At 36.2% G+C, this 24,146-nt stretch overlaps 1 protein-coding gene across 13 annotated transcripts in view; it reads left to right on the top strand.

Moving 5' to 3' along the window:
* Window positions 1-24,146, top strand: part of GPHN (gephyrin) — a 262,511-nt gene that overhangs the window by 70,297 nt on the left and 168,068 nt on the right. For all 13 annotated transcript variants that reach the window (XR_014883571.1, XM_085225016.1, XM_085225019.1 and 10 more), the window contains one exon: window positions 8,766-8,844. Coding sequence is in view for 11 of the 13 variants with exons in the window: in XM_085225016.1 (XP_085081142.1) it covers window positions 8,766-8,844 (79 nt within the window). In the remaining 2 variants the exon portion in view is untranslated. The remainder of the gene's footprint in view (window positions 1-8,765; window positions 8,845-24,146) is intronic.

The following is a 24,146-nucleotide window of genomic DNA, read 5'->3' as shown; positions in this document are numbered from 1 at the left end:
AATAGATATACTGGCTTTTAAATGTTTTAGAAAATATTATGGCACCCCATTTGTGGCAAAGTACGTTTTTTAGGATGTTTAGAAAATCTTTTAAAATGCTATTTATAGAATCTTAATTTATGTAGTAGCTTACCATCCACCTGTTTTTAACATCTGACAAAAAATTTCCGTACTTGCATTCAGTAGGCCTTCCAGCTCAGTTTGTTTTTATGCAGCACTATAAAATGTGATGGTTGCCTGAAAACAGCAATTCTGAAAGGCAGGCAATGCTTCTGCTGGCTGTTCTAAAAGCAAGGCAGGTCTTACAAATTATTTTAATAGGAAATTCATATGAGTTCTCAGCTTGTTGATTATCTTGCACAATGTAGCTAGAGGCTATAAATGTTAATGGTATCCAATGTTAATGGCTTTCCTTTCTCTGTTTTAGAAGCCAAATTTTTACATTAAATCTTACATTAAATATGAAACAGAAGCCTGCATATATAGAATCATAGAATAATTGAGGTTGAAAGGTCAGCTAGTCCATTCCCCTGCATAAAGCAAGTCTGCTAAGATGAGGTTACTGGGGGGTCCTCCAGAGTCTTGACCTCTACTAAGGATCATTTAATAGACATTAGATACAATTTTATAAATGCATACATGTATTTATTTCTATAAAGTCAGAATTAAGGGAGGAAAAATGTTAGAGTACAAAGGTCTTTCTTTGGAAAAGGTATTACTTTGTTGGAAAGCTTAAATTAGGATTTGTTCATAAATCTGAGGTGTAATCCTTGTTTTATCATTTCTACAGTCAGCAGTACAAAGAAAATCTCTTTTCCCCAATGATGAGAACTATTAATTTTTATTTATTAATACTTTTGAAACACTAAATGCCATTTTTTTCTGAGATAAAATCTGTTCCATTTCTCATTCTTGCTCAAGTCCTCTTGCTTAAGGTTTTATATGAGTGCTTCTCTCTGAGGAGAGTAATTAGCAAGAATTTAGCACAGTTGATTTACAATATCTGCTACGATTTTGCAATTTACTTCTGCAGATACACAAAAGCGAGTAGTGAAAAATGGGAATTCATGGAAACTGCACACCAAACATGCTTTTCATGTGTATCTGTAAATTATAAGACTGCCTTTTTTTTTTTTAAATGAATTTCTGGAGCGTCATAAGAGCATGTTAGTCTACTTGCCACTGCTATAGGTCTATCAGGTAAGCCCAGAAGACAACCAATGCAGTCTTCATGATGGAAGAGCTGCACGTACACTGCCTGTGAGCATGTCAGAGTCTGCAGTCCCAAATACAGCACCATGCCAGCAGGCAAGAGCACCAAGCCACCTGGTGGATCAGGGGCCTGCATTTGCAGGGAATGCTGTCTCCGTGGGCTTAGATGATGAGCGTGTCCTCAAACCTCTGCTGCTCTGTCTGCTTTTTGGAGCTGTTGCCTCACATAGGGCTGCTTCTGATTGCTCCTTGCTACAAATATAGAGACTGCTGGGTTACTTTTGAGCTACTAGAAATTGAAACAGAGGTTAGAGGAGCAAGTGTTCACAAGGGGTATTATTTTCCTACAGATGCCAAAATGTGTTGCAGACCTGACAGCAGGTTGACTTGATTGCCAGTATAAGCCAGCATATTATTGCTGACAGGCTGTATAGGTTTTAAAGACTTCTCCATTTTGTTGCTTGCTGCAAGCTGGGAGTGAAATATTGTTAAAGATTTGGAATCAGCCAAGAAAGGAAACTAAAAGCTAAGTGTAAGCAGTCAAATATCAGACAAGATTATCTCCAGAGAAAAGTATTTTCTGTTGAGGGGTTAAAAAAAAAAAAAGGAAAAAAGATATTGTGGGACAGCAGAAAGATGACAACATTTGTACATTGCAAACATGTAGTTGGGAATAGAAAAAGGCTGTGAGTCGCTATAATGAGACTAACGTAAATGAGCAGCATGGTTATGAGAAAAAATCATGTTTAGGTAGCTAAAATAAATGGGAGGAATAAGCTGCTTGCTGCTTTAGTGATTCTAATTTCATTGTAATTAATAAGGAATGCAATTTTGAGCATGACTGATATCCTATAGCTTGGAATACAGAACAAATAGCTAAGAGTTCGAAAACATGGAAGAATGTTCACAGAAAGGAACTTGGAGATAGAGCTCCCTGGCCTCCAGCCTTCCATGGTGAGAGCTGTTCAGAGCAGGAAGGCATTCCCATTTGCTGTTTCACAAAAAAAACCTGAAGACCCGCAATTAAGAAAAGGAAATTTTAAAGTAATACATTACTTTTAATGCAGTGCATGATTTGTCTCTTAAAAGCATTGTATTAAGATGCATGAAGTTAGTTGAGGTGTATTTATCTGACTAGTATTTCACGATCTAGGCTTAGATAGTGGCATTTGAGCGTACTGAGTGAGGGCTGCTCAGGATGTGCTTCTATGCTAGTCCTGCTGTGTCCTGGTTGGCCCTGGTATGGTATTGCTGCCTTCAGATCTGTGCTTGGGGAGGAAGGAGAGATCCTCAGTGTGTTTCTAACTCCTCCTTTCCCCCTTCTTACTGACCTTCTATCTTTTCTTCCCCTTAGAATTTTTTTTTTTTTGCAGTTTATGGCCAAAGAGAGGGCAACAAAGTCTTCCTATTGGAAGTGCTTGTTGAGAATAGCTTATTTCCAATACAAAGTAATGGGTCCAAAAAGAAGCATTCCATCAAGAATTCAATATTCATCATTTCAAGGAATTTAATTTTTTTGAGTGCGAACAATTACAGATATTGATAATGTGACATCTCCAAAGATTTGAATGTCCCTAATGGCTTGAGGTTTTCCTTCTGAAATTCACCTCTTCTTTTACAAAAGAGTGTGTTTAAGTTCAGGCTTATTAGACATGAAATGAACATTAGATTAAAACCCAATACAAAATTTAAAGTCTTAAGGCCACACAAATATTGTGAAATGTAAGCAATAAAAGATTTGAAAGAGCCATAGTCCATTAGATTAATGGAAAAAATAGCTTATTTAATTGCTGCTAGAAAATGTGAGAAATCTTGGTAGGGAGGAGAGGGGATTTAGATGTTTATTGCCTTTAGAGAAGCTCTAACATAAATTTTACCGCATTAGCAACTGTGGCGTAGCTGGTCTCCTGTGTTCAAGAATTCCTTTGCTATTTAATCTGTTACTGAATCTGTTTATTGCCAGTTTGAGGAACTTCTTTTCTGCACAGAAAAATTAATTCGTGAAATCTCAGCCTCCCCTTACTTTTTTTTTCCTGTACAACAGCATCCTTTATCTCTTCTCATGTTTATTCTGTTGATGTATTTATATGAATGCATCAACTACAACCATATAATGTGTTAATTTTGCTAAACTAATCAAGAAGGCTTTTTTCATCTTCTTTAAGATGTCTTCATCATTTTAGTAGCCCTTCTTTGCATTTGGCTTACAGGTGATGTTATTTCTTCTTTGTGTTTTCTGGGAAAAAAAAAAAATTCGCATTGTCTTTTTTTAATGTTTCAAATTATTTCCGGTTTATTATCACCCCATTTTTCACTAGGTCACCTGAACATTTCTCATCTGCTGTTCTTCCAGAAGATGAGCTCCTTTTTTGTTTTATATATATAGTAGTAGTACTTCATCAATCTTGTCAGTCTTTGGCATGTTATAGTATTTCATCTGAAGGGAAGGGAAAGAAGACTTGTTCTGCTCTGCAATCCAATAATATGTAGCTTGAAAAGCCTGCTATGGGATGTCCTTAAGGATGTCTTCTTGAAAAAAATATTTTTGCTAAACATTATACTAAATGTTTTTTGTAAGTCAGCGTATGACAAAAACTGTGAAAACCAAAGCACATGCCAGGAACAGTTATCAGGTGTGAATGCCAGATGTGTGCAGGGAGTCCAACTAATCATTACAGTACTTTTGTGTTTAAAATCTGTGAAATGACAGATAGCTGATAGTTGATCTGCTCTGCCAACCTCTATCTGGTCAGAGGGTATGAATAAATATCTTGTAGTGGTGTTCGCTGATATGGCAGAGAACATTTGCATTGGGTAGATTTTGGTGAATTCAATTAACCAAGCTAAAATGACTTTATTCTTGCTCTTGTCGACTGAGAATTTATATTTGGGAGTGGATTATAATATATGAGTTGAAATTTTATCTAATCTTGATAATACAACTAGTTCTGAATGCCCAGGGAAAATTAACATCACTGAGCTGGGGCTTTTGTATTTCAGTGGCTAATTTCAGCAGTATAATATCTTTCATCTGCAAAGTTCATCTCATAGCTTGTGAAAGTGGCATTTATCTTCCTTTGTTTTCCTATCACACATTACAAATTGCTTGTGAGACTGTACTCAGAGTGGTCTTTAATGTCTGAGTGCACATCAGTGATGAGAGTCATTTATGACATCAACAGTGGGATTGAGTGCATCCTTAGCAATTTTGTGGATGACATCAAACTGTGTGGTGTAATCTACATCTCTAGAAGACAGAGTGCTGTCCACAGAAACCCTGGACAGACTTGAGCAGGGGCCAAGGAGAACTTCAGCCTAGAGAAGTTGTGGGGGGACTTCATAGTGGCCTTGCAGTACCTGAAGGGAGCATATAGGAAAACTGGGGAAGGACTTTCTGTAAGAGCATGTAATAACAGGACAAGGGTTTAAAATGGAAGAAGGTAGATTTAGGCTAGATATTAGGAAGAAATTCTTTACTGTGAGGGTGCTGAGACACTGGAACAGGTTATCTAGAGAGGTTGTGGATGCCTCCTGCTCTGGAGGCAGTCGAGGCCAGGCTGGATGGGGCTTTGAGCAACCTGGTCTAATGGGTGATACCCCTGCCTATAGCAGGGGGTTGGAACTACATAGTGTTAAAGATCCCTTCCAACCTAAACCATTCTATGATACAGTGAAGAGTGGTGAGGCACTGGCATAGGTTTCCCAGAGAGGTGGTGGATGGTGGATGTCCCATCCTTAGAGACACTCAGGGTCTGGCTGAACCAGACTCTGAGCACCCTGATCTAGTTGTGGGTATCCCTGTTTATTGCATGGGACTTAGGCTAGCTGATCTTTAAGGGTCTCTTCCACCTCAAATGATTCTATGATTCATGTTGTTTCTTACAGTAATGATTCCCACTGGCCAATAGTGAGTTCTCAGGAAACCAGTCTGCATTATTTTTTGCCACTCACAAACAACATATTTTTGTAGCAGTTACAAGCATTTGCAATTTGCAGGCAGACAAGCAGTTTCTTTCATTCTATAAAAATGTCACAAAGATTTGTGTGCAGAGATGGAAGTAGTATGCTCTTATAATTAATTTTCTATCTTCTGCAATAGATCTGGTGAAGGTGCTACAAAATTTCTCTAATGTGCCATTTGTTTTTATGTATGTTTTCAGTTTGACATGCAGTCACTTGAAAAAAATGACAGTAGCAGAGAAAAAGGGCTCAGGCAGGGATATTCATCTCTGGTGAACTGTTCATTGGGCAGTTGAGATGCCTTAAGTGTATTTTAATGGTAATAGCATCCATCTTTACATTCATAAGGTATGCCAATAGGACAGGAATTCTGTGGCTGCAGGGGAATAGGCTTTTAAGGAAAGATTCTGACATCTGAGGAAAAAAAAAGTTGCCTTTCACATTCTAAAACCAAAACAAAGTCTTTTGTTTTGAAGTCAACCATATGTACAACTTTAATAGTGAAAACTGATTTCTTCAAATGGTGCTTATAAATTTAAATCTTTTTCATACAAAAAAAAAGTTTGGACAGAACCACTTAAAGCTGAAATGAAAACTGCATAAAATAAACACTTTTGCAAACTTGGGGACTTAAAAAGTAAAAATGATAACTTAAATTTTGAAACAAGGCAATTAAATCTTGGGCTGTGTTTTCATTCAAATGTTGCATTCAAAATAGTCTCCGATTGCTCTTTAAACACAAGGAATTAGATAAGCCCTTTGTGTATGTGGTACAATTAGTAGCAGTGATGTGGTTTCCTGTGAGAGCTGTTAGTCCAGCACCATTCTGCTGAATTATTTCATACAGGGCAAACTCTCCTGTTGCTGTCAATGCTAGAGATTTAACTAGAGATTATAGTCAAATGTTTTTCAGGAATTTTATTTTGGCGAATGTTAACCAAAATGCTCCAATTTCTTGATTCTTGAAATTGGGTCTGATATCTCTGAAATTTAGCGGAAGCATCAATGTTTTTTGATTTTTGCCTGGTAGGCTAACCAGCTTGCTTGCAAATTAGCAGCTTCTTGGTGTTCTGACTCTACAACAATAAAAAAAGAAAAAGAGGAGATGCAAGTGAGACCTGTATATGAAGTGTGCCTATACTTGATTCATGTTGAGTTTTCAACTATGCCAACAGAAGGGAAGCTTAAAGGTTTTCATCTTCATTCATAAAAATGGCATTATATGTAATATAATAATTAAGTTAGATCAGTAAGAAAAGGACAGCTGTACAATTAATGAATGTACAGATGTTATGGTATAGCAGAGAGCTTGGCTACATAGTCGTTACACCAAAGCAGGAAACAGAAATGATAGGTACACTCACCTGTATCCTGGGCTCCAGTGGAGTGGATCTCCAGAGAGATCCTTCCCCACTGGTGGTCAGCTCTTAAATGGGATCTAGGGGAGGTGGAATCAGGCTCCACCCCTTCCTGAAGCACAGGTGAAGGCAATTCACCTTCACCTGTGCTCCTGTGGCTGACTCATTGCTTGTCTCAGGTGATCAATTAGAGGTTCAGGCTGTGATTCAACAGTTCCCCTACAACAGCCATTGTCAAATCTAGACTTTCATTTTAAATGTTTATTTCAAACACATCTTTTTTTAATGAAGTGCTTGAATTATATAATAACGGGTACTTTTACTGATGAAATTTTGTTGTTACTTTTTTCACTTTTAAGGAAACTTTTAGATCAATTGTCATGTGCCTTCAGTTGATTTTTTTCAATGAAAGGATATGGAGGAAACAGGAAAAAGGGCATCACATTTAGATTAAATCTTTAATGCTTTAGAAATGCTTGAATTGTCAGTAGTGGGGAAAAAAAAAACCATTGTTGACCACCATTGTTGTTTGTGCTGTATAGCAACACATCAATACATCAGTCATGTAGGATTTAACCAGTAGTCAGAATATTGTGCTTCCTTTCATTGCTGAACATGACAAGAGACAAATACAAGTTAGACCTCTTAGCTTATGGACTGTTTTTGTCACATAAAATTTACAGTATAGGCTGTTTGATTCTGCTGATCTCTGACTTGCTTCTTTAGCTCAGCAGTTTGAGATTTTTTTTTAATGCAGTAGTGGACAAGGACATTAAAGGTTTCTGAAGGCCCAAGGTATTCAAGGGGAGCTTCATTCCCCTACGTCGCTCTTGCTGGCTTACTGCAGTTCAATTTCATTTTAGTGTAGAGATTGGCTCATTCCTCCAGAGGTGGGGGTCCCGGATGTGCTGCTGGATCAGCAGCTACTGTTTGACTGAAGATATGTAGCAGTTGCCTCAAAGACAAGAGCCTCTTTGTGGCTTTGGTATGGAGTGTCCTGAGGGGCTTTCTGGAACCACTGGTTGTTACAGCATTGAAGTGCGGAGAGGGTAAACCTTGAAGTTACTGCCATATACTGTTAGCTGGGAGAGAGTTGTAGTTGGCACTTGCTCCTAGATACCCCAGCCCCTTCTGGAGGCTTTTTCTCCAGCTTCTGTCTTTACCATCATCCTGACAGACTGTGGGCTGCTGAGGTATGTAGGCAGTGGAGGTAGGGCTATCACAGTGTGTATTTTACTCTGCAAATAAAGAACGTATTTCAGGAACGATGTGCATTTTTTACAATGTTGATGGTGCACATGAATACTCATAGATGTAAATCAGAGAGAGTCTCTCGCATTTAGAGAGCAGTAGGAGCACATGCTTTTGCAGATGGTTTTAATGCATTCCCTTTCATCAGCTATAAGCGAGGCTGTGTTCTAAATCAGAAAGTGAGCAGTATTGCATTTCTTATGAGCTTTACTCAGTCTGGCAGGTTATCTTGATAACTAGGGGAAACTATTCTTTACATTGATTTTTGTCACGTCATCACCTCTGTTTTTCAGAAAGTCTTGGTATAGTCATAAAAACCTATAATTTCTTTGAACTGATGCTGATTTATTACAGTGCTTGTGTTACAACTTTATTTCCACCTCACAAATTTGACTGTCCCACTGAGAGAAGTGGGTGCATGTTTGAAAAGAATACCTGTGCTGAGATAGTTAGCAAACATAAAGGAGTTTCAGAGCATAATAACCACATTAATGTAGTGGTATATATTAATATATTAATATATTTTAATTTTTTTTGCTATTTCTTTAAATTTTCCAATAAATACAGCTATTGAACTTTGTATGCTGATTGAAAACAGCAACTCACTCCTGATTAGCTAAGGAATACAGAGCTGTGCATGATTAAGGATTTTCCTCTTAGATATATCAATATCTGCACATACAATGTCGTGTTTGAGATATACTTTACCCAGAGATGTAGAAGTGTTAAGGACACCAGCTTGTAACCATTTAGTTCTTTATGTATTGTGATAGATTGTTTATCACTTTCCATTGAGATGACTTATCTTAAAATTTGTTGAAATGTCACTGAAAATCAGACCTTATATATGAATGTCAAATTACACTTAACACCAATAAACTTTATTAACTAATCAATAGAGCCACATTTCATTTTTAAATTTCCACCTCTTTTGTTTCTCTGTTTTGTTTTGTTTTGTTTTAATTTTATTTCTATTTTTTTTAGTGAGTGACAGTTGCTTCAGGAACCTTGCCGAGGATCGTAGTGGGATAAACCTTAAAGATCTGGTCCAGGACCCTTCTTTGTGAGTATCTGGCTCTTATTGCTAAGCAAAGAAAAACTTCATGTTATCATTATGAGTAGTTTTGTAATTATATCAGTATTATTATGATGAAGTTCACTTACTGCTTTAATGATAATATGCTTGCCAAGTTGTTAGACTTCAATACAGGCACATATTATTAAAACCATGTTTTCTACTTACTTCTGATCATAGACTAACATCAAGTGAGCATTTACAGTAAAAGGCACAAAGAGCATTCATCAGAGAAAACAGATTGTGCATGCTGGTATTTCTGTGGAGAAAGAGTATATATAGGTCATTCATCTTTGTTGAAGACTGAACCACATATAAATTAGTAGATTACTCACTTATCTTTACGTACAGCTGATATTCATTTATTTTTCCGCTACTTATTTTGAGTGTACAAGCATATGATCTTTTTTTTCCTTGTGGAAGACTGGAAGACTAGTGGTCATCATCCTAGTATGATATCTTCCTCTTAAATAAACCTAAATCTCATGAGCTCTGAGCAAGACTTGACATTTTGTCAAACTTGTTTTTTTCTCCAGTTAACTTTAGTACTGGCTGAAAATTTGCTTGCTAATGTGCACAAGTATATACTAACTGTTGTGGAAGAAAGGGAAGAAGGGGAAGAATTTACATCTCCTTAACAAGAGTGATAGCATACTCTACAGTTGGTCCTAACATGATGGGCATTTATGCTAGCAGTGCACATTCTTGTTTCAGTTACAGGGGATTTTTAGTAATTGAGGTAAATGCAGAATTTGTTTTGCCATCTTGATAAATGATGTACACGCGTACATACATGCATTCTTGGAAAATTTCTACATACTGTTTAATTTTTTATTATTAATGGAAGTACAATGGACAAATAGAATTAATTGTTGCTTGAGACTGACTGAATGCAGTAAGTACATTTTTAGTAATTACTATCTAAATGTCAAAATCAAGATTAATTCAAAAGACCTCATTTTCAACCAAACTTTGTCTTTGAGGTGTTTTATTTTCCTCTTGATAATTATACATGTTGTTTTGCACCACATGCAGGCTTCTATGCTACTGTTTTGGTTTTACACCTGTGCACCCTTCAGAAAGGATGGATTGTGTTTTGTGTTGAATGATGATTTTCCTTCCTTGCCATTTACAAAGATGATGAAAATCTTCTAGCTTCCTTCCCTGACCATAACATACAAGAACGTTGTAATAGATTATTGTAATCTACAAAAAAAAATTCAGTGTATTTCTGTTGCGTGTGTCATAGAAGCTTAAATGACTGCAAAGTGCCCTTTTTTATCACTCACTTTGAAAGATGGAATAAAGTCAGAAAGCATCTGCTGGTTCTCAAGGACTGTTGAATGCAAGAAATGCTTCTTTCTGGAATCGCAGAGTCATAGACTGGCTTAGATTAGAAGGGACCTTAAAGCACATCCAGTTCCAATCCTCTGCTGTGGACTGGCTTGTCACTCAGTAGATCGAGCTGCCCGAGGCCCCATCCAAGAGGGCCTTGAACATCACCAAGGATGGGGTATCCATAGCTTCTTTGGGCAACCCCCATTAGGAGTATATATATATATTTTTTTGTTTGTTTTTGTCCTTCCAAGTGGACACCCTTACCATTTACTGCTGAGTACTTGAGATCTTGCACAATGTGTAATTGCATGAATGAATCTGCAAAGGTAAAGAAACTTTCCAAGTAAGGCTGTATGTTCAGCCCAGTCTTTTGTAGCTGACTCTTAAGGTGCCATGGTTTCTGAATCCTTTGTAATGCAGGAATGCAAAAGGACAATATAGGGCTGAAGAATTACAGTGTCAGTTGGAAATATGGCTTAACCTTTTCTGAAATAAAATGAAGTTTAATTACAAGATTTAGAGAACTTGGCTAAAATTTTCACCTATGGTGATAGCTGAAATAACCATGTTCTTCCTATTGACAATTTAAATTCTACAGTTTAGGATTTCTTTGGTGTTTGTTCACTCTGCAGATGAACTGTCTCTTCTTTGTAATCAGGTTTTCATAAAGAAATTCTGGTGCTCTCTCTGAGTGAGTCTGTCACTCTAAAGGTTTGCATTGCATTTCTAATGTATGACATTAATAAAGCACTTTAACAAAAAGTGCAAAAGGTTTTGGGCTCAATAGCATGCAAATACATAATTAGTGTATACTTTTAACAGGAAATCACATTAATAGCAGGCAAGCATTTGAGGTAGAAATATAGTATAATACATACACAGAGCATAGTATAGCAAAAAAAAAAATTGTTTTTATATTAGGGTGGCTTAATACATCATGTAAAATGCATTTTGAATGGTGTCCATCTCTTGTGAGAGTTAGCTGTTTGGTAGTGTTCTAGACTGCATTGGCATCTTCCTTGTTTGTCACTTCTAGCTCCATCGCAGACAGAATGTCTCTTGTGTTATCACAGAAAGCTATCACATGGATGATTTCTCTGCAGAGCTGCAAGTGTGGCTTTACACTGAAATGAGACTTTGCACTGAAAGCATTGTGGGGTTTTGGGATTAATATCTGAATTTTATCTAATGTGCTTAACTATCAGAGTAAGTTTGGGTTTTTTGTTTTTTTTTTTTCTTTGCAATTGAGGTGTCAGCTCGTGCTGTATGGACTCTGTAAACTTCATCTGCATTCAGTTCTCATCATTGGTAATACTCTGCTTCACAAACTAGGATATTGACATTTCTTTCTATTTGCGTGTATCCTACTCTGTCAGTGAAAAATAAACAGAAATACTGCTTGAGAAAAAAAGTGTATCAAATAAACATAAAACATGGAGTTTACTGAGTCACTGTGGGAGAAGGAAGCATTCAGCATTGTACATTTCAGTCGCATTTTCTAGTTAATTACAGAAAAGTTGAATTTCATTCAAACATTGGAAGTTCAATTAGAAAGCTGATTAGAGATTTCAGTGCTCTTTATTCACTACATAAGCTGATGTTCATACTGTGTACAATGTCCAGTTTTGGAAAGGAACCTTTGAGAAAGATACAGAGGTATGTAAAAGAAGGGCAAGAGGAGAAGACAAAGTGCAGTATGTTGTGTAATTTAGTTTGGAGTAAAGTAGTGGAAAGGAGGAAGTATGAATTGCTTACAGTATATTAATAATACTAGAGCCTTTTCTTGTTGGTTGATGAGAGAGAATTTGTAGCAGATGAGATTGTTTGGATAGTTGGAAAAAATTCTAAGTATCAGTATGATAAATGATCTATTTCTGAGAATGTCAGGAAGGGCTGTGCAGGTTGCAGTCTACATATATATGATCCTATAGATATGCATTTTTTTCCTTTCTTCTAGGAAAAAAGAAAGCATGCTTTCGTGCAGTTTTGCATCAGCACAGTTAGTATGACCAAAAAACAGTAGAAATTACTACGATTGCTTTATAGGCAACTTATTGTAGGTAGTAACATTCAAGACTGTGATTTGGTTTAGATGACGCAGACACTCCAGGTCTGCCTACCAGTCAAATAAGACACAAAGATATTTAGAATTTTGCATTCCACAGGTGAGCTTGATCTGCATTAGAAGACTATAGATGTCTTTCCATGAATGGTCCTAAACAGCAGAGCTACAGACAACCAGGTAGTCTGGTTGTTGATGGTGCAGATATTCTTCAAATTACATTCAGCAGAAGTAAAATGCAGTTGAACAGCCTAAAATGCTAGCAAAGTCATGTTTCTTTGGGAAGATCTTTGAGGCACTGTAGCAAGACAGGAGTTGGTGTTCAAGTACAGATAGGATGTTGAGCAGTTGATTTCATTCCTCACTTGGAAGCAGAGTTGCCCTCTTTCTTCCACTCCTCAGCACAGTAGATCATTCAGTGTAGCGTTCTAAATTAATTCTGAATTTCTTTTAATTGTAAGCTACTTTAGGTAACTTTACTTTAGATACACCTCTGAAGCATGAATCCCATCAGGTCAGTAGAGGATTAAGTACATACATCCACCTAATTCAAGCAGAAAATCTTGGTGTAGATGTTCCCGAGTTTTAGCTCTTCTGTCACTTTTAAATGTTCCTTTGAGCTCTAGCCTACATATAGACGTACAGTTTGTAAAATAAATGTTTATATAGAAAGGAGGATGCTTTTAAATTCTCTGTGAAAATCACTAACTACAGCTGCACATATTCACTGATTCCCTTTTGTTTGGAAACATCTTAAGAGCTTCTTTGTGCTGAACAAAATCTGATAGGCCTTCAGTAGCTTCCTTCTTTTTTAGCAAAATGTTTTCGTATCTTAACCATGTTTCATATCTCCTTCGTATTAGCTGATGTTAATGAAAAGAAATACTGTATAAATCAAAACAGAAAAAATAGCTAATTTCTTACAGGAGAACTGAAGATGTTTTAATACCTATGCAGAAACTTAAAAATAATAATTAAAAAAAAATACTTGCTTCATAAAAGCCATGAGAAGAAATTTTTCTCTCCATGCAATAGTATCAAACAGTCAAAACATTAATAATATAGGAGTTTATCAGGTCTGTGGTAGATATTCCTGATTGATCATTGAATCCCACTTGCTGTCAGTAGAAGCTAGAAGTCATGACAAAAGTCATCTTTATCACTGCTTTGTTGTATTTCATGTAAGGAGAAGATACATACTTATTTTGGAAACTAGCTAAGAGACTTAGAAGTTGTTTCATAATCTTAATGACTGACAGTCAGTCCTCTGAAGATGATGAGGTAGTTTTTGAAGAATGCTGATTATTTATCTAATGAAAGACACAAGCTGATCTGTAGGATTGAAGACTTGATGAATACAATTTTAAGTCTGCAAATGTAGAATCTAACCATATCAATCTTCACTTGAAGGAAGCTAATAGCTGTTGATGATTGTTACCTACAGTTTTTTGAACAAGTCCCTGTCCCCCTGTTTCCTACAAACCTTTTGAAAGGGGCTTGCCGTTTAAGCATACTGATTATCTGAGAGAAATCCCTTTCTCTGATCTTCTCTATTACATTTCAAGAAAATAATTTCTCAACATACAAGACCCATTGGCAGATTGTAGTAAAAACTGCTAATATTGTGTGCATTTTTCTATGTCTCTTTTGGCTTAATGACTCATAAACCTATAGCACCCTCTTCATCCATCTTAAGCAAAACCTTTGCAGCAAAAACTTTAGCAAAGCAAAATGTCACAAAAGTATCTATTTTTTTTAAACATTTAATAATTTTCAACTAATTATTTTTTATACTCTGTCCCAAAAGTCTCGCCTTCAACCTCTGCAGAGATCTGTGTCAACTTCACCTACAAATAGTAGATTTATTCAGAACCAATTTTGTCTTCTCTCAAAATACGGCTTCCAAATTTTGCAGAGGAGTTTTGTTTCATTTCTTTTGCTGCAGCAGTGCTGTGAGGTGGCCCGTAACTTGAGGGACTTCTGAGCCACCCAAGGAAACAAGGAAGGTGCTGTGGAAGCAGAGGTTGCATGGCCCCAGCATTGCTGAGGTATGGGTGGTTAGCCTTGGTGCCTGATGGTGCACAAGATGGCTGCTATGTGGCCTGGCACTCCAAGCTAGTGCTGCTTCAGGGCTGCTAGCATAGGGCCTTTCTCCAGATGTGTTCAGGGAATTCTGTGGTTGTGGGATCCGCAGTCTTCTGTGTGAGGGGCTGTTTCCTTCTGCTCATTTGTTCTGAAACTAAGTTTTAAATGGCTGAATGTTGTTTATTGGAACAAATAGATCAGCAGTGGTTACGGAACTTTACTAGACTTTTCTCCTTAGCTAAGAAACAAATTGTGGTGGAAGTATGCAGAATGAATAGTGTAAAGATAAAAAGATTTAAAAAGAGAATTATTCACCATATTTCAGAATTCAAAATTTTTGACAGAAAAAAATTGAGACAGTAGATTTTGAAAAAATATAAGTACATACTCAAGTTTAGCTGAACTGAATATTTCATAACTCGCGTAACATGTGGAAACCTGAAGTATAAATGATTTTTTTATTATTTAAAAAAAAAAAAGGTGGATGAGATTATTGTACCTACACTATTAATAACATTCATGTAGCTTCAAGCTCAGCAAATCAGGAAATGAAGGCAGCAAGAGGCAAGAAGCATGCACCAGAGGACAGGTAATGCTTGATGCTATATGTTTATTCCCTAAGCACTTGTTTCTCAATTCCTGAAACAGTATATTGAGTTGTGTGGACTTTTAGGCAGGGCTGGTGTGGCAGTTATATACTTATTGCAGACATAATCATTTCATAAGAAATGGAGCACATGTGAACTTAGAACATTTTTGCATGGAGTCAGTGACAAATTGCCCTTGAGAGCAGAGCAGGCTTCCCCGACATGGCTGAAGTTAAATTTGGAACTCCCAGTAACAGAGGCACTCTCAGCACAGGAGTTGTAATAATTTATTATACAAGAGAAATTTTCTCTCCTTTAGTCTCACTACTGAAAATGACTAAATGCTCTTCTGAAATGCTTTTTCTCCCTGGACACGAGTCTTTTCATAGAACAGGATACATTTTGTCAAAGCTATAAATACTTGAAGGGAGAGCTTAATTAGACAAGGCTTCTATTGAATTTCTGTACGTATTTGCATATAGATTAAGTTAGCAGGGGAAACGAATAAGCTGTTTCTCACAGGCTGTAATAGAACTCCAGATTTCAGATGTAAAGGAAGTCTTAGCTGCAAATCTTAGGAATGACTCTGTCATTGAGATACGAAATTTGCTGCTTGGAAATGTTTTTGTTTTCATACATAGGCTGCTCCAAAAGTAATGCCTCCTATTTATTTCCATGGAAACTACAAGTGATACAAAGAGCACAATAAGACTATTTGATAGAGCAAATTCTCAGCTTCAAAACACTTATTCAATATAGTCACCCCATTAGCCGTGCATTAGCTGTGATGAACAAGAGCTGGTATGCTGTGCTCATACAAAATTTGCAGTAGAGGTGACAAACTATCACTGTTGCTGCTGCTGAAACACATCACTCTGCCTCACTCTGCTCACGTCAGCTGGTCTTCATAAACATTCAGCAACTGTCCATGAGTATCAGTAAGTGCTATTTTTTTCTGCATAGAGGAATTCAGTGCCATACCTTTGCTCCATACACACTTCGTGTCAGATACCATTTTGTCAGGCTGCCCCTCTGCTGCCATCTGTCATAGGGCAACAACATGTAATGGAATATTGGTAGGAAGGTTCAGCTTCTGCTGCCATATCACTGACATCCACCTCTGTTGTGGGCCAGCATCATAAAAACAGGAGGCATTACTTTTGACACAGCCCCGATACAATGCTATTTGCAGTATTAAATTATAGATCACTTTCTTAATTAGAAAGAAGTGTCCTAACATCATTTATTCAGAGAGACCCTTTAAAATTGTTTTAAGACTGTACAACAGAAATCTGTGCAGATGGTGATTTAAGAAGGAAGAAGTATATTTATTCCACAATAATCTTTGTGTTGTTTTTTGTATTCTTTTCTCACTTTTCTTTACTATAACTTGAATTTTATTGTGGAATCTTCACTTCTGCTTTTCCTCTTTTTCCTCTTTATCTGTGCTAACATATAAACAACACAGAGGAGGGACCAGGACACAAAGTATATTTCCTATGGATGATGGTTCTTTTCAACCCAAGCCGTTCTATGATTCGATTCTATGATGACAGCCTAGAAGTTCAAACAAACACATCAAGGATTCAAAAACTACCTCAACTCTCATGCTGCAGATAGTTATGCCAAAGAACCACAGTGATACAACAACATTGAATGCTTCCTTTACATCTTGATAATTCTTTTTAAAGCTTTTTGCTTTTTCTTTAGCTATGCCATCTCTTTTTACCTATAGTTTCATCGTCTTCATTGTATTCTAATAAAAAGTGGATTCTAACAGATTATTCTATTTTCTGTTAGTTGATGAGTTTTGGACTTGAAAGTCTCATTTATAATGTGATACTTTTGCTTAATTTTCTGTAAATTTCCATGAAGTTTATTCTTAATTTCATTTTCAAATAATTATTTTAGAGAAATTAGGTTGTTCCAGAGTTTTGTTGATGATCTGTCACTGAATTAGCTTTTTAAAAAGTACACAGTGAGAGATCTTTCTCCCATGTTTATTTAGTATGTTTCTCTCACTGTCACACACATGTACAGTTAACATGTTCTGTAGCTTGGTACCATATGTGGAAGCATTCTACAGAAAGTGTTCAACAACAAAATAGCTGGTAGAGAGAGAAATTCAGGAGTGCAAAACTGGAATGTCTTACTTTCTCCATTTTAACAAACCATTTGTTCTTGCAATATTTATTTATTTAACTTTCATGGGCTTTTTTGACTGTGGTATTTCATTTTTCCAAGTGAAACCTAAAAGATTCAAGTGTGCTTCAAAAGTGGGGAAAAAAAAACGCTTTTCTTAACACAGCATGGAAAGACATTCAGTATATGGATTACTATTAACACAGCAAAGGCATTCACTGTAATTTTGTTTTCATATACAGAAAGAGGCAATACAGGGTAGTGTAACAAAGATTTTTACTTCTGTTGTTCTGAGATCTTTGCATTGTTAACAATTGTGAAGCCAAGTGGTAGCACAAGCAGCTGTTGTGCCTGTACCATACCAGTATTTTCTCTGCCAGTATTGTGCACGGGTCTGTTTTGTGCCTACTCTACTGTATATGCTATATACAGTACATTTTACATTTGCTGTACATTTTAATTCCACCTATAATAAAAATTTTGTAGAAATCAGAACTTCATTTTTATCCAAGTCTGCATGATTTTTCAGGGGAAAACTTCTGAAGTGTTTTCAGGTTTTTGTTCCAGAGGACAAATCATTAAGAAAAATTCATGTATGTCTGTATTCTCACTAATCTCAAAACTGTCTTTTAAGTTAATTAAAACTTAAAACAGCATTCTTTGGATATAGTTTGCTTTAAAATGTATTATTTCAGTATCTTTGAACATTGAATTCGTTCTGAAAATAAAAATTTTCCAGAAAAAATGCAAAGAAATTCAGTTTGTACATTTAAGTGTACCTCTTCCTGACTGAGGAGTGAATGCTGCATGCTAAGCCTTATGGCTTTCAACGGCCCTTCTCAGTGTGGGTGGATGAAGAAATGCTCTTGATGGACTGATTCCTTTTACCAGTAGGCTCTGTATTGTTTTTCAAAAGTTTACAACATCAAAAAAACCCATCCTCAATGAATTAATTTGTTGTCTGAAAGGTAGGTAGGATAATAAAAGCTCAAATTTGTGTTCAAATAGTTGGGAGTATCCCTGTGTACTTCATTATTTGCTTGTAGATAAGCATTAGTAATATATGAACTATTAAAGATTTGGAAGTTTCAAATCACTTTACATTTTAAGTATTTTGCATTTCTAGAGAACATTCAGTTCTGCAGTGTGAAAGAACTTTGTGGAGTGTGTTTTTATGAAAGCAAAACTAAGATAAATTCTCCCGTTTTTGTTAGTTTCTCAGTCACAGCAAGATGTGCCTACTTCTGCCAGTGTGGTCAAGCAGAACATTTTGAAGACATACATGAAACAGAAATACCTCCAGTTTTTTCTAAACCACATAAGAAAAAAATAATGAGCTCAAGTTGTTACTTAGAGATCCCAGGAATAGATAGCTAAGTGATTCCTGTGTTTAGAAGGTTTTTTTTTTTTTTCCCCCCTTTGTTTCTTTCAGGGTCCCACTTGCAGTTCTTCTTGTACTGCCCAGTCCTATGCACACTTCAAGTTCCAGCCAGTGCTGTAGCTCTTGCACTCTTAACCCTTTTCATGTATATACCCAATCTATTTTTGTGCTAAACAAAAGGGTTTTGTTATTCTTTCTGTGCAGCATGCAATACTGATCATGGTTAAGAGCTAGAGCTCTTCTTTCTGGTCACAAGTTTTATCTTTGATATTTTCATGGTGGAAATGAGAGAACAAACATTATGTGCACAGTGCTATATGTATAGACACGTACAACCTATTTTTAAAATATTGGTAGTGGTCATTATAGCTGCAACACAGAGCTTATTGTAGACTCAGTAAGATTTTGTCGTAAGTTTTTATTTGGCTGCATGGTTATCAGTATCTATGCTTTTTATTAATTCACCAGATTGGATTTTTCTGTATAGCTTAATATACTGACATATTGCGAAGGGATAGAACTAATCTGTGGTAATGCTAGCAATATGTAGAAATGCCTTTCTATTTCTGTAATGCACTAATGTCATCCCTTAAAATTTGTTTCAGTGACATCTCAACTCAAGATTTGAAATACTTCAATTTCCCAACAACAAACCAATTTCATCAGTTCTTAATACTCTAACTTCAAATGAATTACAAATGTTTCTGTCCAAGATCTCATTTTCTGCAGCAGTGTAAAGACATTAATGAGATATGTCCTTTCTTATTAATTGAAAGTTCCTTAGTTTATCAGAGGCGTATTTATTCTTTTTTTTTTTTTTTTCTGTCTTTGTCTTAATATTCCTCTTCACTTCAAGGCTGTGGCATTGTATACAGAGCCTTCTCAAGGCTACGAATTTTTTTGTTACTTTGACATGCGAAGTCATAGTTTCTTTGTACTGTTGTTCTGTACAAGGCAGCTGAGAAAGTTTTTGCTTTCTGAGAATATTGGCTACCTTAATAGACAAGCAATTCTGTCACCTTATGCTCTGTAATCATAGAATCATCTAGGTCAGAAAAGACCTTCAAGATCATGAATTGTATCCCTAATACAGTGGGCTTCAGAATCCCTGAGTCAGAATTGTGAAGAAGGAAGAAAAAAAATCACTGAAACTTCATTAATCAGTGATCAAAAATTATTTTAAAATACCAGTTTTGAAACTGGTAATATATCTGGACAAGAACAGTTAAGTATAAAAACAAAGAGGTTAGGCATCATTTGCTTCTATAATTACAGTGTTACAAAGGAATATGTGCTTCCTGAGACACAGACAAATTGAGTAACGGCAAAGAACAGTCCCTGAAAAATACATGACAAGAAGGCTGATTGATTTATGTTTTCCAGAAATGATGTTCTTCAGCAGACAGACTTCTCTGATGGCACTTGTCCCTTCTATGTCAGCAAAAACTGCTCTTGAAAAAAGACGGTTGCAGAACGTCTTTTTGCGTTCTGTTATTGTGGAGGAGGAGTGAATGATCAAATACTGCATTCATATATATATATGATAATCTATCTGTACTATTCAGGTTTTACATCTGCTTCTGTTGCTATGTTTTAAAACACACTGAAGAAAATTTAACTGAAGTTACTAGGTATAATGTTACCTGGTATGGTTGCATTTTTCAGCTCAGCAGCAGGTCTACCTGTTTTCTATTTTTTTTTTTAACAATTTTTTTGTAAAACTCTTATAACAACCTAGTGAGAGAGAAAAAGCCATCTCTTGAAGTATGAGGCTTACAGGAGAAAAATCTAACAATCACTGCAGAAAGCTATCATACTGTACGTTCTACATCTTTGAGATAAGAAAGATAAAGGCTGAAGAGTTTTGTGCTGGACAGGGGAAGACAGATTGTTTGTGGAGGAATTGCTAAAAGTGAGTCATGCTGACCAAAGTGAGTCATGCTGACCAGAGTCTAATAAGCAAGGGTATTTCTTAAAGCTTAATTTCATAGACAGAGGTTGTGTTTGAAGCAGTAGAAAATAACATTCTGTGATCACTATTGCTGATTAGTTTGCTAAAGGAAAGATACATCGTGAAATAAGACTAATTTTGTTTTACAATGTAAATATTAATATTAAGTACTAATAGTGATTTTTATGTCTGTATATTCAGTACTGCTTGTGATTAATGGAAATATTGAGTGAATAACTTAAGTGTTAAGGGATCAAGTGGGGCTAAAAGTATCTGTCAAACACGAGGAAACCCTAATGAACGAAAAAGCAGATTGCAGAATCACAGAATGGTTTGGACAGGAAGAGACCATTAAGATCATCTAGTTCCAACTCTCCCTGTTACAGTCAGGGACACCACTCACTACATCAGGTTGCTCAAAGCCCTGTCTTGCCTGGCTTTGAATGCTTCCAGAGTGAGGGCATCCACAACCTCACTGGGCAACCTGTCCCAGTGTCTCAGCACCCTCACGGTACAGAATTTCTTCCTAATATCTAGCCTAAATCTACCTTCTTGCAGTTTAAAGCCATTTCCCCTTGTCCTGTCTCTACATGTCCTTATAAAAAGTCCCTCCCCAGCTTTCCTGTAGGCTCCTTTTAGGTGCTGGAAGGCCGCTATGAGCTCCCGTCCCAGAGCCTTCTCTTATCCAGGCTGAAGAGTCCCAGCTCTCTCAGTGTGTCCCTGTAGGGGAGGTGTTCCAGTCCTCTAATCATCTTTGTAAGCTTTCACTGGTACATTACCAGGTAGCCCTTAACCCAGTTTTGTAAGATCTCCAACTGGTATAAATGAGTCAAAGTTTCTTAGTCTTTATTAATTTAAATTATTCTCATGGAGAAGTTAACATACTATTTCTAACTACGCTGTTATAACATGCAGCATATTATTTACATATTATATTTAAATTGCATAATTCATATAAATTACATTGTGCCATACTATTTCCTTTTTGCCAGATAGTGATGAGCAAGTATAAAGGTGCTCTATCTGCACTCTGAGCTGGCTGGTTGTAATGTAGCTGTCTTCATGCTGAATACCTGCCAACATGCTTTCCCTCTCAGCATGGTTTATTGGTTGTGGCGGAGTGCCATTCTCATTGTGGTACAGAGTTGGCTGTCATCTGATGCAGGATGCTGGCATAGCTTTCTGAAAATAATAGATAAGCAGATCCAAGATTTTTTTATTCTTCTATCTCCTACATTTAATTGTTCAGTTGTTAACAGAAACCCTGAGAATCCTACCAAAAGAAGTGATAAGCGTGGTAATAAAAAAAAAAAAAAAAGCAAGCTTTTTTTACGTATTAGAATACGTAATTTAGATTACTGTCACTTGTAGTTGTTCAGAATTAGGATTACTTAAATTTATTCTGATGAGAAGACCATTAGTACTTCTTGCTTACCTTCAAAGTAATGTACAAAGTTGTATCACATGCTGTATTGCTGTATAAAGCAGATATCTCCAATACTGTGCAAGTGTTTCTATATTAAAGCTACTAGCTGGTTATAGTAGGAGGACAGATTGAAAAAAAAAAAAAATTGAGTTACAAATCTTCTATTCTTTGTTTGTGTTCATGTATGTATTAGTACAGTTCTGAGGATGAAACTGAGCTGGGGCAGGAGTAGAAAAGGCAATGAAACTACTGTGTTGTATGAAGTATCTAGTTTCAGGAGATGAAGATGGTGAGCTGCAGTTAACTTTTCCTGGGATGGAAATTTTGTAGGTACTTCTTGACTGCAGGAGATACTTTGGGGAAAATATTGAAGTTTGTTTAGAAATGATTTCAGGTCAACTATGTAGACAAGACCACGGAAATAAAAATCATCTGATGATTTGCTTGTGTCTGTCTCTTCATCTCTTCTGCAGCAAAGAGCATGAGTGTGTTGCATAGTGTTTGTCTGTTAATGGACTATTAGCAGTTCCCTGTAGGCCAGGTGTGGGCCACAAAAAACTGAAGATCTTGTTGATGACCTTCAGCTTTGACATATATGGTATCTCTGTCCTGCTTTGGTTTTTGTGACTATTCAGCCTTTGGTCTTTCTGTAAAGAACGTCAGCAAAAATCACCAGTTAGTGCTTATCTTAAATTGCTATGTGCATGGGCAAAATTTTTAAAACCAGGAATTGTTTAAAGGAAAAACTAGTATCTTCCAAACAAGTGTGTAATGCTGCCTTACTTTCCACAGAATAGTTAGTAGATGAAAGATCATAATGTTATGATTAAGGTGTGGAGATACTGCAGCTATGAAATGCATCTTGATGCTTATCTACATGAATCCTGTACATCAATGGGCACTGAAAGACAAGTGATAGGGCTGGAGGAAATACGAGCTAAAGCAATGACTACTGTTTGTCCTGCTATCTTTTAGATGACAATACAGTTTATTTTAAAATAACCTAATAGAATTTACCCATAGGCATTCTACAGGGACTGAAAAGGAAATCTAAGATGAGGAACCTAAGATGAGTTCTCTGTTTGTAAATGGTATTTAGTCCACATGCTCTCTAGATGTGTCTTTTAGGTCCAAGTGGAAGAGATGATCTGATAAACTAAGTTTTGTTTGATTTGATGGAGATATGGTGAGCCTTCTTCTCAGAATAGGCATTTTTCATTCTTTGATTTCTTGACCAGATAGTACTCACGCATATATAAGCTATTTGATCACAAATGTGAATCTTTAATGAAAACAATCTTTAACAAAAAGAAAAAAATTGCCTCCTTTTATCTTGGAATCAGATTTCTTTCTCTCCAGAGGATGCTGCAGCTACTAAGATTGTGCTTTTGCTGCAGTTTTCTTTTGGTCGACATTCAGATTCTTTAGTTCATGCTCCCTACCACTATGATGTTTTCTGTTTTTCAGCTTCTTGCTTTGGAAGTCTTTTTTTCATTTTCTCTAAAATACTCATTTTTTTTCTCCCAAAATTCTTTATTATTCTGTTCTCTCCTGCATCCCACTTCATTTTCCCTGCCATCGCTCTTCAATACTTCTCTCTTGTCTTTCACTGTCTCTGTGTTGGAGAATTATCAACGTTTTTTCCAGATGGTAGTCATGGTATCATTTTTATATATCTCAAGTTTTAAATTTTCTTTGAAATCTTACTATTATGAAGAGCAAAATCAATATTCTAATAGTATTAGAGTAATGATAGAGGAATCCTTATAGTGTTGCAGTGTCTCTCTCAATGTGATTTCTACCTTTTTTTAATTAAAAAGGAAATTGATCTTTTCATCATGTTTATCTTAATTCTTTAATTGTTGTGGTGTGCTATTTTTATATAAAACAAAACTAAATCTATTAGACTTAAATTTATTATTGATACACTTCTAATATACAATTATTACCATTGTTTTGCTTTTTTTTAATATCCTGTCCATGTAAGACTTGACATTCTCCTGAACTTCTATTTCTGCCTGCTCCTGTGATGTATTTAAAGTTGAATCATTTAAGAACATTTTAATTTCCTAAAAGGGGTCATTTGGAGTACAGCATCAATAAAAGATCCCGTTTAAGTCAGGAGCCTATCAAGTGAATGTTCCATTTTCTGTCCTGAATATATGCTTGTTTCCTTTGGAGCCCTGACAGAGTGAGAGTTCTGTTGTTCAGTTAATATATGTAATCTCAGTCTTGGCATTTTGAATGTTGCAGTCTGTGTACTTTGTATATTTATAAGAAATATTTATAAGAAGTAAAAAAATATAGTTGTAAGAAAT

Source organism: Meleagris gallopavo, chromosome 5 (genome assembly GCF_905368555.1).
Source record: "Meleagris gallopavo chromosome 5, MGAL_WU_HG_1.1, whole genome shotgun sequence".
Classification (NCBI taxonomy): domain Eukaryota; kingdom Metazoa; phylum Chordata; class Aves; order Galliformes; family Phasianidae; genus Meleagris; species Meleagris gallopavo.
This window is presented reverse-complemented; position numbering and strand designations above follow the sequence as displayed.